The 13,366-nt window shown below is 45.1% G+C and overlaps 1 protein-coding gene across 5 annotated transcripts; it reads left to right on the forward strand.

Moving 5' to 3' along the window:
• The first annotated feature begins 1,197 nt into the window (after window positions 1-1,197).
• AMZ2 (archaelysin family metallopeptidase 2) lies at window positions 1,198-9,415 on the forward strand. Of its 5 annotated transcripts, none has more exons than XM_019733038.3 (9): window positions 1,198-1,381; window positions 2,376-2,453; window positions 2,741-2,834; window positions 3,381-3,663; window positions 4,005-4,178; window positions 4,263-4,391; window positions 6,617-6,780; window positions 8,099-8,275; window positions 9,216-9,415. In XM_019733038.3, the coding sequence occupies exons 4-9, from the start codon at window positions 3,381-3,383 to the stop codon at window positions 9,369-9,371; spliced, it is 1,083 nt and encodes a 360-aa protein (XP_019588597.2). In that variant the 5' UTR covers window positions 1,198-1,381; window positions 2,376-2,453; window positions 2,741-2,834; the 3' UTR covers window positions 9,372-9,415. The 5 variants fall into 5 exon arrangements, with proteins under 5 accessions (XP_019588597.2, XP_074175869.1, XP_019588596.2 ...); XM_019733037.3 differs by lacking the exon at window positions 1,198-1,381 and adding an exon at window positions 1,773-1,907; XM_019733036.3 differs by lacking the exon at window positions 1,198-1,381 and adding an exon at window positions 1,870-2,008.
• Window positions 9,416-13,366: the final 3,951 nt, after the last annotated feature.

A 13,366-nucleotide genomic window follows, 5' to 3' on the forward strand; every position in this document is an offset into this window, starting at 1 on the left:
CAAGAATGCCCACCACTTCTCAGACATGGTAAGACTGATGCATCAATGTTCTCAGTTTGAAATTTGGAGAAGACATGGTGTGAATGCATTCCATGGAAGAATGGGTTCAGGTAAAGATATGGATATGGACACTGTGGTTAAAGGATGAATTTTGAGATTTCAAAATCCAGGGATGAACAAATGAGAGGCTGGGGCAATCATTGGAATTTAAAAGATGAAATATTTACAAAGTAAAAGTCCTCTAAGAACAGTCAACAAGGGGTTAAAGGTGGAGAAGATAATTAGACAACTGCTGATGTCATCAAAAACTGTGTGTGTGTGTGTGTGTGTGTATGTGTGTGTGTCCTTCCTGGAGATTGGGAAGGAGAATTAGGATGAAGAAACACGAGAGTATGGTAAAAACGTCCTGAACTTCAAAAGAATAGAGGTTGCTTTGTAGCAGGAGAACAGTGGCTTGGAGATGAAAAACAGAGCTTAGGACTGTGTTTGAGTGAAGTTTCAGAAGGAAGAAGTGACGACCAGGGAGGAAAGTTGGGTGTCCCTTAAGGTGAGGTCTTGGAAGAGAACCCATAGAAAAAGGTGGAGGTTTGAGGAAACGGGGTTGTAACGGAATAGAGCGCCCCGGGGGTTCCTTTGTCGGAAGGTGCTCGGATGGACTGAGTGGAGAGCATGGGACAAACCTGGGAAGACTGATCCGAGTGGAATAGGTAGGAGGCTATGGGGGAGGGTGGGCTTGTTCGGAGGCCTGCTAGAGGCCCATCCCCTGGAAGGGAGACGGGATGTCCGTTAGATCGTGATCTGTCCTTGGCAGTACCCAGTGGCTTTAGCCAGCTTGACCAGCGGCCATGTCCTAACGTCCGGTGGGCAGTGCGATGCACGAGGGAGCAGTACAAGGGTGGGTCAGGGGGTCCTCTGCTTCGACACGTCAACGTCCCAGGACAGACGTGGGCCTAGAGCATCAGAGCTCCGTCGTCGTTCACATGAGAACAGCGAGGCTCAGAGAGGTTAAGCGGCCTACCTAAGGCCACATAGCTACTTCCGTCCCCACGTTAACCCGGGGCTGCTTCTGCTGCACAGCCTCGCTTCTGGCAGACGCAATTTTGGTCTTTCCAGCAGTAGAGAGACACCGAGACTCACCCCCTAGATAAAAAGAAACCCTGTCGGCGTCATGTGGGCCAGAAAACCGCCTCTGTCTCGCTCGCTACCCCACACGCTGCACCTGCGCATCGCGGTTGCGGCCGGCGCTTCCCCGCGCCCGCGCGGCTGCAGCCGCCGCAACCAAATAAAGAAGGGAAAGTACAGCGGCTGAGGGCACCCGGGAACGCGCGCCGGGGCGATGCGTCAACCTCCGGCCACGGCTGAGTTATTTTCGATCAGGCTGGTAAATTAGTCACCCAGAGGGCACTTCTCAAACCTACGGCCCACCGAGCACATTCGCAAACATGCAAACCCGGCGACGCGGGCGCGGCACCAGGGGGGAACCGCTGCCGCCTGACACGGCCTCCGGCGCCGGGCGCCTCGCACCAGCTTCCCCAAGGCCCAGCACCGCCCGAAGCCTGACTTGGACAGAGTAGTGGAGACGCCACCGCGAGGGCCAACTTGGAAAAGGCGACCGCGGGAGCCGATTCCGGCGCCTCGTCGCCCCCTGGCGGGCCTCCTCTACTCTGGGAGACAAAGGCCGCTAACGCCGCTAAGACCAGGACACTGCGCATGGGAGAAGACCTAACGCTACGGGGCGTGACGGGCTCAAAGGGGCGGGGCAGGGAGGGGTGGGGCGTGGCGTGGCGCGAAGGGGCGTGGCGTTGGCTCGAAGGGGTGTGGCCAGGCGTAGGGCGTGATGCGCACGCGCGCCGGGGCCGCCGCGGTAGGCAGGCTGTCTGGCGACGTCGAGGCCTAGAGTGGCGCAGGTAGTGCGGTGGCAACGTCAGAACCGGGCGGGAGCTGCCGGGGCTGGGCTGCCCATTTTAGAGGATGGGGACGGTCGCCATCGGTGGGGTGGGAGGAGCAGGTGGGTGGGGCAGCCGCGGCGGAAGCAGGGAGGACAGCGGGGGCGGTGGTGTCTCCTAGAAGCAAGGCCCAGCCTGTGAGGAAGCTCCTCAGGGAGCAAAGATAAAGCGAGAGCCGCTGGGGGAATCCCCTACTCCACCCCCCACCGGGGACCCGGTCGTGGCTGCGTGCGGCCAGGCCCCAGCTGCGAGTTGCTCTAGGCGACCAGCTCTGGTGACTAACGTGTCCTGATTTACTCTTGTGCTGGTTTTAGCACTGACAGGATTGCAGGCCATCAACCGACTGAAGTGACCCTATTTTGGATGCTACCGCCCCACCTGGAGTAGACCTGGGAGGCTTTTTAAGTTGTCTTTTTTTTTTTTTTTTAGCACTACTCTAAATATTAGGGCGAAGGCAGCCCAGGCAACACCTTTCCGACCAGGCCCAGACACGCCTGTCCCACCAAGGTAAACACTTCAAGGGGCATCTTTCTCCCTGAAGATAGGAAGAATACAGGCCGGCACATCTTGCTTGTAGAAGCCACATTTCAGGCCACTTGTTGAGCAGCGTGAGGATGTTTCTGTGCTCCTGTCAGAGCATTGAGAGACCCCTAGGATTCAGATGTCCTAACCTGAACAGCCATTAACGTAAATTTTCCCATCAACAGTCTATCATGACACTGGAAAAATCTAGATAACTCGAAAATACGAGAGGTTCCAGACAGATGTCCAATTTTTTTCCTTTTCTGACTCAGAAAGCCTCGAGGTGGAACAACTGTTTGACCCACTCATGTGGAAGGATGAAAGCTCTACCTAAGAACACAGAGTGAATGGAAGAGACCTGTCACTGTGAGTCTGGCTTTTGATTAGTCACCTGATGTCTTCCCCAGGGTGACATGACTTTGAGATCATAAACTTCAGTGGCTGAGGTATATTAATAATATCAGCCTGCAGTGAAATTATGGAATCGGGAAGCCTTACATTAGTTCTCTGTTTGGTCTTGGACATCTTTGAGTCACATTGGGAAGGATGAGTATTTCTCACATGGCCTTAATGAGTCAATTCACAATATTGTTATTACCCAAATGACAAAAGGAAATCGGAAATCAGGTCATGCTCTTAGGGTTACCACTAGTTTTTATAATGGGATCAAGTACCATAAGAGATGGAAGAATGAATTTCATGATTTTCTTTTCACTTTTTCAGATACCCTCCCCCAAGAAATTGATTGGAAATGGTGAAAGCAAACAGTAGTTTGGTGTGGCCCCTCTAAGGCATTAGCAATCAGTCATTCCATTGTAGGGAGAAACTAGAGATGCATGTGGAGGAAAGGTAGGTTAAAGTCACCCACATGCGTATGCATTTTATATTTGACTAGATGTGTTTTCTTGGTAGATGCAAACGGTACGGCACTCTGAGGAGACACTAAGAACAGCTCTCATCTCAAAGAACCCAGCGCTTGTATCCCAGTATGAGAAGTTAGAGGCTGGAGAACGGCGTTTGATGAATGAAGCTTTCCAGCCAGCCAGTGATCTCTTTGGACCTATTACCGTGCATTCTCAATCAGATTGGATCACCTCCCATCCTGAGCCTCCCCAAGACTTTGAAGAGTTTTTCAGTGATCCTTACAGAAAGACACCCTCTCCAGAGAAATGCAGTATTTACATACAGTGCATTGGTATATATATTGTAATATTGCTGGATTTGGTTTGGCTTTGCAATGGTGGTGTTGCCAGGGAGACTTTGGGCTTTTGACCTTATTCCAGGGGACAGTTTATATGGTCATTTCTGACATTCATTCCAGTGGTAGAAGTTTTGTAACCAAACTGCCTTAAAAGAGGACATTTTGTTTCTAGCTCATATTTACATCAATGAGTGATAAAGGTGTTTTAATTTGTCTTTTTTCTGAAAACTTGGCGTCAGTTTGTTTTTAACCCCAAATTTTTAATTATAGACCCAGGTAAAGACAATATTTTAACCATCTTAAAGTCTGTGTTTAAATTTGCTTCCATGTCATAGGACCTCTGGGAAATACCCAAATTATCAGTGAAGAATATGTTAAATGGCTGAAGGGCTACTGTGAAGCATTTTTCTATGGCTTGACGGTAAAACTCCTACCACCGGTTTCTGTCTCTGCAACGAAGTGCTCTTTTAGAGTCAACGAGAACACACAAAACCTACAAATACATGCAGGTGAATTAAATGCCTTAACAATTTGAGTTGAGTAAGGGATATGGAGATACATATAAAACTCATGTACATTCCTTTTTAAAATAGGGCACATCCTGAAGTTCTTGAAAAAGAGGAAACCTGAAGATGCCTTCTGTGTTGTGGGAATAACAATGATTGATCTTTACCCAAGAGACTCCTGGAATTTTGTCTTCGGACAGGCCTCTTTGACAGATGGTATTCTTTTTTTGACATGGTGGTAGAAAGTTCAAGTTGAGAATATTTGAAGGTGTTGAATGAGGGAAGAAATTCCAACCAATTGTGATTTTGATACTTAAAACTGTATGATATTTCTAGTGCATCACCATGCTGCAGTGAGAAGTGTGTTGTTGATAGATTTGGATGACATGGGTTCCTCCGAGGTCTCCCATGCAGTTAATAATACCTAATTCAAGAGTCATTTTGAGATAATTTACATAGAAGTGCTGATATATATAAAGTATATGTATGCCTGGTGCATATACAGGCAGGCATTCACAACAGATGGGAAATGTAAGTAATTCAGTAGCAAGATGAATTAAATTAAGGATATTTGAACTGTCATTAACATAAGTGAAAATCTTGCTAATTGTTTTTCAACTCTTTTTGTAGTCATCTTGCATAGAGTACCACAGACTGCTTTATAAGTTTATGCCTCTTATCCTGTGTCTTTCAACATTTTGCTATTTTTTTTGAAAAAAAGTGAACTTCAGTGTTTGAGATATAATAAACTTTGACTCATTAGGAACACCGCATGGTAATATTGCATGTGGGAAAGCATCCGGAAGCAAATCATATTTTTGCCTATATATATATTTTTTTTTTTTTTTTGCCTCTCTGCACTTCTCTTCTCCCCAGACCTCCATTTTTCTCTTATTTCTCTACCTTTATTCTCCAGGATCTAAGACAGGTTTGAAGGGGAAAAGTCCAGTGAACTAAGGGGAGTGATTGGGGAGTAAGTACCAGGGACTGGACTGTATGAGTACCAAGTTTATGGACTGTCTGCATGTTACTTTAGCCTCTCTGTGACAAATGTTTCTTTTGATCAGATATCTTTCTCTCTTACCCATTCATCAGAAGTCAGGGCCCAGGTTATATATCTTTCTCTCTTATGCATACGAAGTGGGGGCCCGGGGCAATAAAGAGCCTCATCTTCCTACCAACTTTATCCTGAATTTTCCATTACATTTTTATAGCCCAGCCCACCCCCAAGACCCTGTCAGCACACTCTCTTGGAGACTTGGGTCATTGCTGTGTTCCTGAGTTTTGTTTGAGCTAACTATCAGAATTAAATTTGTGTGAGCTAAATGTTTTCTTTTATCGTTAATCTTATAGAAATTAAAGCATTAAAAAATTTGAAAACTATGTCTAGATATTGCTACCTGTTGTGTCTTATACATTTGAGGAGGTCAGGAAACATTTCCCTGAAACTATTTCCACTTTATTTCTTTTTTAAAATTAAGTTTCTTAGAAATTGCATGATATACAAGATAGTAAGATAGCAGGATTGATCTGCCATGCAGTGACTTTATTCTCTCCTTTCCAAGAGTGAGGTGATCTTTGAACCAAGAGAATTGGACAAACCAAGTTGCACTGGGCAAACTTATTATGAAATCATTTCCATAACAAAAACATTCATATTACTTTCAAATAACAACTGAAAGAGAGGCACAAATAAAAGTGAGAACATAAACAAGTCATATTATAAAGCAGTTGCCTGTAGAATGACTTGTAAATCAAACGTTGTTCCTCATTTGTGTAAAGATGGTTGATACGAGCCTAAGACCTAACACAGGAAGTCAGTTACAAGAGTGTGTATTCTGGTTTATTCACCCAACACCAGGCGCATAATAAGAGTTGTGCTGTGCTTAAAAGTGGGGAGGAGGGGCAAAGGTTCTGTGTTCTGTCTAAAGGCCTGGTCCAAAACATGGTCTCCAAACATCGGGGGCAGTGCGTGGCAAGGGGTTTTCTCAGCAGCGTCGCATGAGCGCAGTACAGGCACACTCACTGACACACAGGACGTGGGGATCTGTTCATTGTGTGTTTAAAGGGGAAAGTCACGAGCATGTGTTGTTCATGTGATCATTTCTTCTTTGGTGTACTTGATTTGGACTATTCCTTGCGGGGGCGGGGGGAACTTTTGTGGGAAAACAAAGCCCACTGGAACTTCTAGTTTCTCAAGAATTTGACCTCAGGACCATTGAGTGTTCTAGGGCAGGGCAAATTGGATAGTACAAGAAGGTTTTGATAGGGACATCTGGGGCAAAAGTCCTCCTTTGTCTTGGCACGCCTCTAGCATACTGGACTGCATGGACGAGGAGGACAGATATGCATTCATTGACCAGATGCCCCAGCAGGCTGTCCTTTGGTCTTTCCTTCAGGAATCTTACTCTCATTCTGTGTGGCTTGTCCTTTTTTTGTAGGTGTGGGGATATTCAGCTTTGCCAGGTATGGCAGTGATTTCTACAGCTCACGCTACAAAGGCAAAGTGAAGACACTGCAGGAAAAATCTTCACATGACTATTCCGTTTTTGATAACTATTACATTCCTGAAGTGACTAGTGTTCTACTGCTTCGGTCCTGTAAGGTGAGTTGTTTGAAAAACCCAACAGGGGTAGTTTTTAAAGGGAACTTAATTTCCTAAGTTGTACAACAACAATCCTGAAGGTAATATTATCAATGAGTCTGTATCGTTTGTATATTTTTCGTGGCTATTGCTTGACTGAAATGATCAATAAAACCAGAATTTAAATGTATACCTTCATATGGAAATTTACAGTAGCTATGCTAGATTTGTGTCCTGTTAGTTACATGCAGCTTTGTCTGTACCCACATCCTCACCATTAGCTTAATTCCAGAATTCTGGTATGAGTAGGTGACCTACTCTTTCAGGCTGCCATGGTCATCAGGTAAAGCTGCCTTGCTGGGGCCTGGAAGACCTCTGCTCTCTGGCTTCAGAAGGAGAATGGCCTTCCTGTTGGGCTCCCGGCTCCCTTCTGCTGCAGTTAGTTCTACTGACAGTTGCAGAAGTCTCCCGCACCGCTGCACTTTGAAAAGCTTGTCTCCTCATATTTTCGTTTCCCAAAGCCAGGGGCATAGGCTTTTCTGCTCTCTCCAGTACTCACTCCTTTGGGGTTGGAGAACTCCACTTCACAGAACAGTGTTTTCAATATATGTCCCCTGCGTCAGCATCACCTGGTGTGCTCATTAACATGCAGGTCAAGCCCCTCCTCCTAGACCTCCTGACCCAGCATCTCTGGGGAAAGGGCCCCAGGATCTAAACAGTAACACGGATCTCACTGGTCTGGAGCAATGGCCCTCAATCAGTGGCAGTTTCACCACCCAGGAATCATTGGGCAATGTCGGGAGACATTTCTGGTTGTCACAGTTGGGGAGGGGATGCTCCTGGCATCTATCCTGTTTCCCCGAAAATAAGACCTAGCTGGACCATCAGCTCTCATGCGTCTTTTGGAGCAAAAATTAATATAAGACCCGGTATTATATTATACCCAGTCTTATAGTAAAATAAGACCAGGTCTTATATTAACTTTTGCTCCAAAAGACGCATTAGAGCTGATGGTCCGGCCAGGTCTTATTTTCGGGGAAACAGGGTAGTAGGTCTGTCCAGGGATGCTGCTCAGCATCATACAGGGCACAGCACGGCCTCCTTTCCCCAGAGAATGATCCCACCAAGCGGATCGTGGTCTTGAGGTTGAGAAACCCTGGTCCAGGGTTAATTAAGTAAAGGATAGTGAGGAAGGCAGTAAGACATTGAAGGAAATGAGGGACTAAGTCTTGGGCAGATTCCTGTCAGTTTGTTTCTTGGAAAAGCAAGAAAAAGAAGGGTGTGTAACTGACTGCTGCTGATGGTGGCGCTATAAAGCCTCAATGCGAATGTCTTGCAGACTCTAACCCATGAGATTGGACACACATTTGGAGTTCGACACTGCCAGTGGCTCTCATGCCTAATGCAAGGCTCCAACCACTTGGAAGAAGCCGACCGGCGCCCCCTGAATCTGTGCCCCATCTGTTTACGCAAGTTGCAGTGTGCTATTGGCTTCAACATTAGAGACAGATACAAAGTAAATCCGGGGGTTGTCAGGAAAGGGGAAGTGGTTATACAAGTAGCAAACTACAATTTTTTTTATAGGGTTGCTCTCCGAGCTGTCATTTATTAGAGGAAATTAGTACATAGGTAAGCAGGAAGTTGCCGCTTTAAGAAAAACATGCAAAGAAATAGCCTCCTTAAAAACTTTGACTTGCCTCCGAGTGCCTCACACTTGTTCAATGAGAAATGGGGGAAAAGGTTTCTGTATTTTCCATTTGTTTAGGGCAAGAGAGCTTGACTTTGCAGAAGGTAATAAATATTGCTACATGTGGTAAAGTTCATTTTGAAAAACTATCTAAATATGTGGCGGTGATTTATCATTCCAAATATGAGAGAAAGGTTTGATATTCATTAGAAGGAAAAGATTTTGAGAAGGAAGAGGGAAAGTACATAATCTTGGTATGTGTGCGAATGTATGTGTCCACACCTTCCCACAAACATGTCAGTCTACATCAGGTGACTACTCATGGGCACGGCCCCTCGTTCAGTGACTGCAGGGCTTGTACACGTATCTCCATGTGCATGTGTCTACCCTTAGCTGTGTGTGCACTTACGTATGTGTGCACATTCACATCAGATAAAAAGCACAGTATAATATGACACATTTAGCAAGTTGAGAAAAGAAAACACTTGTCCTCGCACCCTAAAAAACTGCGAGGATTAGTGTATTTCTTTTTAATCTCCTCTGCATACTTGCGACTGTCATTTGTAATTATAGTTTGTGTATTTTTGGTCCATGCTCTTTCACTCAGTATGTCAGCGCATATTCATAGGCCTCTTTATCAAATGGAACATCTCCGTGGGGTAATGTAAGTCCGTGACTGAGATAACCGGATTTAGAAGCCAGTGTTTTCTCTTGCCTAAAACTAGTTTGCTGTGCTTTGTTAACAGGAGTCTGTGTTCTGTTTTTCAAGGCGCTGGTGAGGTGGATTGATGAGGAATCTGCTGGCACCCCTGGAGTTACTCCGAAACATAGCCGTGAAGATAGTGTGCATTTGCCCAAACCTGTGGAAGCCTTCAAGGAGTGGAAAGAGTGGATAATCAAATGCCTTGCTGTTGTCCAGAACTAGGCACTGCAACTGGAAGGAATTCAAATAAAGGCTTGCGCACTGTGCTTTCCTTGGGGTAGAGTCCTTCATTGGAATAAACTGTGCACTGACACTGCCCTGTAACGAAGTAACACAGAATAGAAGCGCCTCTAAAGCACCCGAACTTGAACGGAGGCTCATTTTGAATAATGAAAGCTCTAAACTCTTTCTCTTCTGCCTTAGTAGCCTGGTCTGTGGCAGCCAGCACATCACTTCCGTTCTTCAAATGTATTTACAGTCTCCTGAGAGAGCTAGGACTGGCAGAAACTAGTAAGTAAGTGAATACTGTCAGCATTGCTGTATATGTCCCAAGAAAGGATTTTCAAGGAACCTAATTTCCCGGGGATGATTGCTGCTTAAGGTTTTCGAAAGAGGTGGTCCCCCTGTTAGATCCAGCCAGGTGGCCTTCCCCATTCATGTCCGTTCTCCTTTTCTATGAACTTTCTGTACATTCTGGGCTGCCTTACCTCCTGTTTTTCTTTCCTTAGTGTCAGCTTCGCCCTGAAAGAAACAACAGCTTGTGTTGGCTTTTAGCAGCTTAAAATGTGACCTCTCTAGAATATTTCAAATGAAAATAAGAGTGGTACTTGTACTACACCAACCTTTGTAGAACAGGTACATTGCAATTGTCAGCTTTACCTGACAGTCATTTGTGAGGGTTCTTGCAAATAATTCGTTACAATAGTCCTTATGTTTATGAGTGTTGCACTTTTTCTATGGGATTAGAGCAGCTGTTGGGTCCATTCCCACAATAATATCTTTCTCACTTCTTTGCAGTAAGTTTACTTGAGTAGGGGAGAGTGTGATGGGGTTACCTGTCGGTGTGCCAAGAATAGTCAGGATACCTGTCAGGCTGTGAACATCAGCTGCATTTCCACGGTGGGGCTCAGGGTGACAATTTTGAATGTGACAAACCATCTTTAGATCAATATGTCCCAGAAATGGAGACATTAGAGCAGATCACTGGACTGAATGCGGTGAGCAGAGATCATTTCCCACTTTCCCATCTTAACCTTGAGGGCGAAACTTCAAGGTAGTTTTTATCACGAACTTTGAAACCTAAATTCTTTCGCTGTTATTATTTATGCAGTATGACTTAAACCATAGTTTATAACTGAATGAATGGATTCCCTTACATTCTACTCCTCTACTTGAGTAACCTGAGTCATTTAGAAAAATAGAAAATGTTGGTTTGCGATTAAAAGCGATTGGAGAGTGAATACTTTATCATTTAATACTGAGAAGTGAACTCATGGAGCATGGACTTTATATACATTCTGGTGTGGGTTTATTTTCCCGAATGATGTATTTCCCCCAAATAATGTACATTTGACCATTGTCCATTCCACTCAGTTTTTTTTTTTTTTTTCATTTTCCTATAAGGTAAGTGCAGTTTTAGTCCTGTAGGTCATTGTTACTGTGATTCTTTTTTGTGTGCTTCCCAGGTATTTTGTTTTTTTATGACTTGAACTGTTGTGGCAACCTTGGTCAAGCAAGTGTATTGGCACTATTTTTCCAGCAGGCTAAGGTGATGGTTAGCAATTTTAGCAATAAAATATTTTTTAATTAAGGTATGTACATTGTTTTTTAATATATAATGCTATTGCACACTTTATAATAGACTACGGTTTAGTGTAAACATAGCTTTTATATGCACTGGGAAATCAAAAAGTTGTGTCACTGGCTTTATTGCGATATTCCTTTTATTACTGTGGTCTGGAAACAAACCCCCAGTATTTCCGAGGTATGCCTGTAGTTACAAACCTAAAAGAACTCAGATTTGGCAAGGTGTGTAAATTAGGGGTTACAGTTGTCTTGTAGGGTGTCATGCGAGGTCTCTGGTCCCACTCCCTGCATAAGAACACAGGATATGGTGAGGCCAAAAAGGAACACCCACGGAGCCATAGATAAGGGAGTCATACCACTATAGTCTGGCTGGCGGCTGGGTTGGAGACACAGGAAACAGGATCGACACGATCTGCAACCTGCCGTCCACTTCTCTGCCAACCAACCAACCCCACTTGCTAACTGCAATCCGCGCTTGCTAGCTCCGCCACCATCTGCTGCTAGCATAGCCACGGCAGTTGTATTAGTGACCAGTGGCTCACTAGTTATAGCTGACGGCCAACTAGCCACAGCTGATGGTCATCTGATCACAGTTGATGGCCATTTACTACCTGAGCCAGAACCTTTCCACGTGAGGCCCAGAGCCTGGAAACTGCGCTCCTGGCTCTGTCCCCACACAGTTATTTTGATAAGATGTAATGCCCATTTGTACCTACTCTGCACTGTGAGACGAGGAAAAAGATCGTGTATTAAAGAATCACTTAGTCTTGTTAAAAATTGGACAAACATTGTTTTTTAACAGGCATTTATTCAGCAATTATCACTTAGTGTGGTGTATAAGTAATTATTGGGTTGTATGTACTTTTGGACAATTTCTTGAGCGTTAAGTTTAAAGATATAATTTGTTTACTGCAACTAAATTTTATGTTCCATAGGTAAATCGTTGTAGTTTTAAAACTGGTTTTCATTTAGTAACAACCTGAAGTCTGTGCAGATTTTCCTACTTAAATGTGAATGAACAAGGTATTTAAGAATGAAGATAATAATTGTTCAGTCCACTGCCCAAACACTATTCTAGAAGGAAGGGAGTATGAAATGCTGTTCACATTGGCGCCTATGGAATTAGTAGTATTTCTATAGTCAAGGGAAAGATTCGGTATTTAATGGGGAAGGTTAAACAGAAGGTTCTTGTCCAGCTTGTTCTGTAAAGCACAAATTCCCCTGACATGAATACTTTTAAACCGCTAACCCTTTAGGGACAGCAGGCTAGGCTGTTCCCTCTGAGGAGCAAGGATCCCAAACCCCAAGCAGGCAGCTGCGGGTCCTCCGACGGCGCGCGCGGGCCCTTCCCCCGCAGGCAGCTGCATAGGTGTCCTGAGCTGCGCCTGAGCGGGGAGCAGGCGCCTGGACCAGCAGCTGTGAGCCAGCGCCCCAGTGAGTCCCTGCTTCTGCTCAGGAGACGTCTCCTCCGTGCAACCAGAGCACAGGCCTGCGACTCCGCCTCCCGGGGCGCTGGAACCACAGGACCGCGGAGGCGAGCACCGTGCCGCACTCTCGAGTCCGCGCTCACGTAGGCTGCGCCCAAGGCTAGGCCTTGGAAAATCAGTCTGGACTTCAGCACAGCAGTAAGTGGAATCAGTTCTTGGGTAGAGCATTTAGAAAGTGCTTTCTCAGAGTTTGAATCTCAGGCGCGTCCTCTGTTCTGACTGAGAGCAGCACTGTCCCATACAAATATAGATGAGCCACATGGTGATTTAAATTTTACCAGTAGCCACATTAGCAAATTTAAAAGGAAGCAGTTGTAATTACTTTCAATCATGTATTTTATTTAATCCAATACATCCAAAATATTATTTCAACATGTCGTTAGTATAAAAACTACTGAGATTATTTTCTAGTTTGGTACTAAGTCTTCAAATCCTGCCGTGTATTTTACACGTACAGCATCGCATAACTCATTTCCGACTGGGCACCTTTCAAGTGCTCAACAGCTTCATGTGGCCCACGGTTACTGTACTGGGCAGCCCCAGCTCTACATCAGTGCCAATGTCTAGTCTGCATGGAAGGATGTACTTAGGAAGCGGAATCAATAGGAGAGAAAAACTTTTTTAAGGAAAAGGTCATGCATGTCTCCTGGCAGTAGTGAGTGTTGACATTCAAGCCGAAAGGGCCCGTGTGGGTCTCGAGTCGGTATTGATTGGCATTTGGATTTTGTTCTCAATGGCGGGTTGTTTTTCACCCTCGCCTTCTATTGCCAAGAGCCTGGTACTTCCTTTAAATAAGTTTTCAGTTTTGGAAAGCAGAATTGTAAAGTGTTAATAACGTGAATATTTCCGAGTTTATTCACAGATGAGGAAACAAGCCCGTAGAGGCTACGTAAACTGTGCGTAGTAACACCGATGGCAGAAACA

This window comes from Rhinolophus sinicus, chromosome 12, assembly GCF_057876585.1.
Source record: "Rhinolophus sinicus isolate RSI-liver-muscle chromosome 12, RSI-T2T, whole genome shotgun sequence".
Lineage (NCBI taxonomy): Eukaryota > Metazoa > Chordata > Mammalia > Chiroptera > Rhinolophidae > Rhinolophus > Rhinolophus sinicus.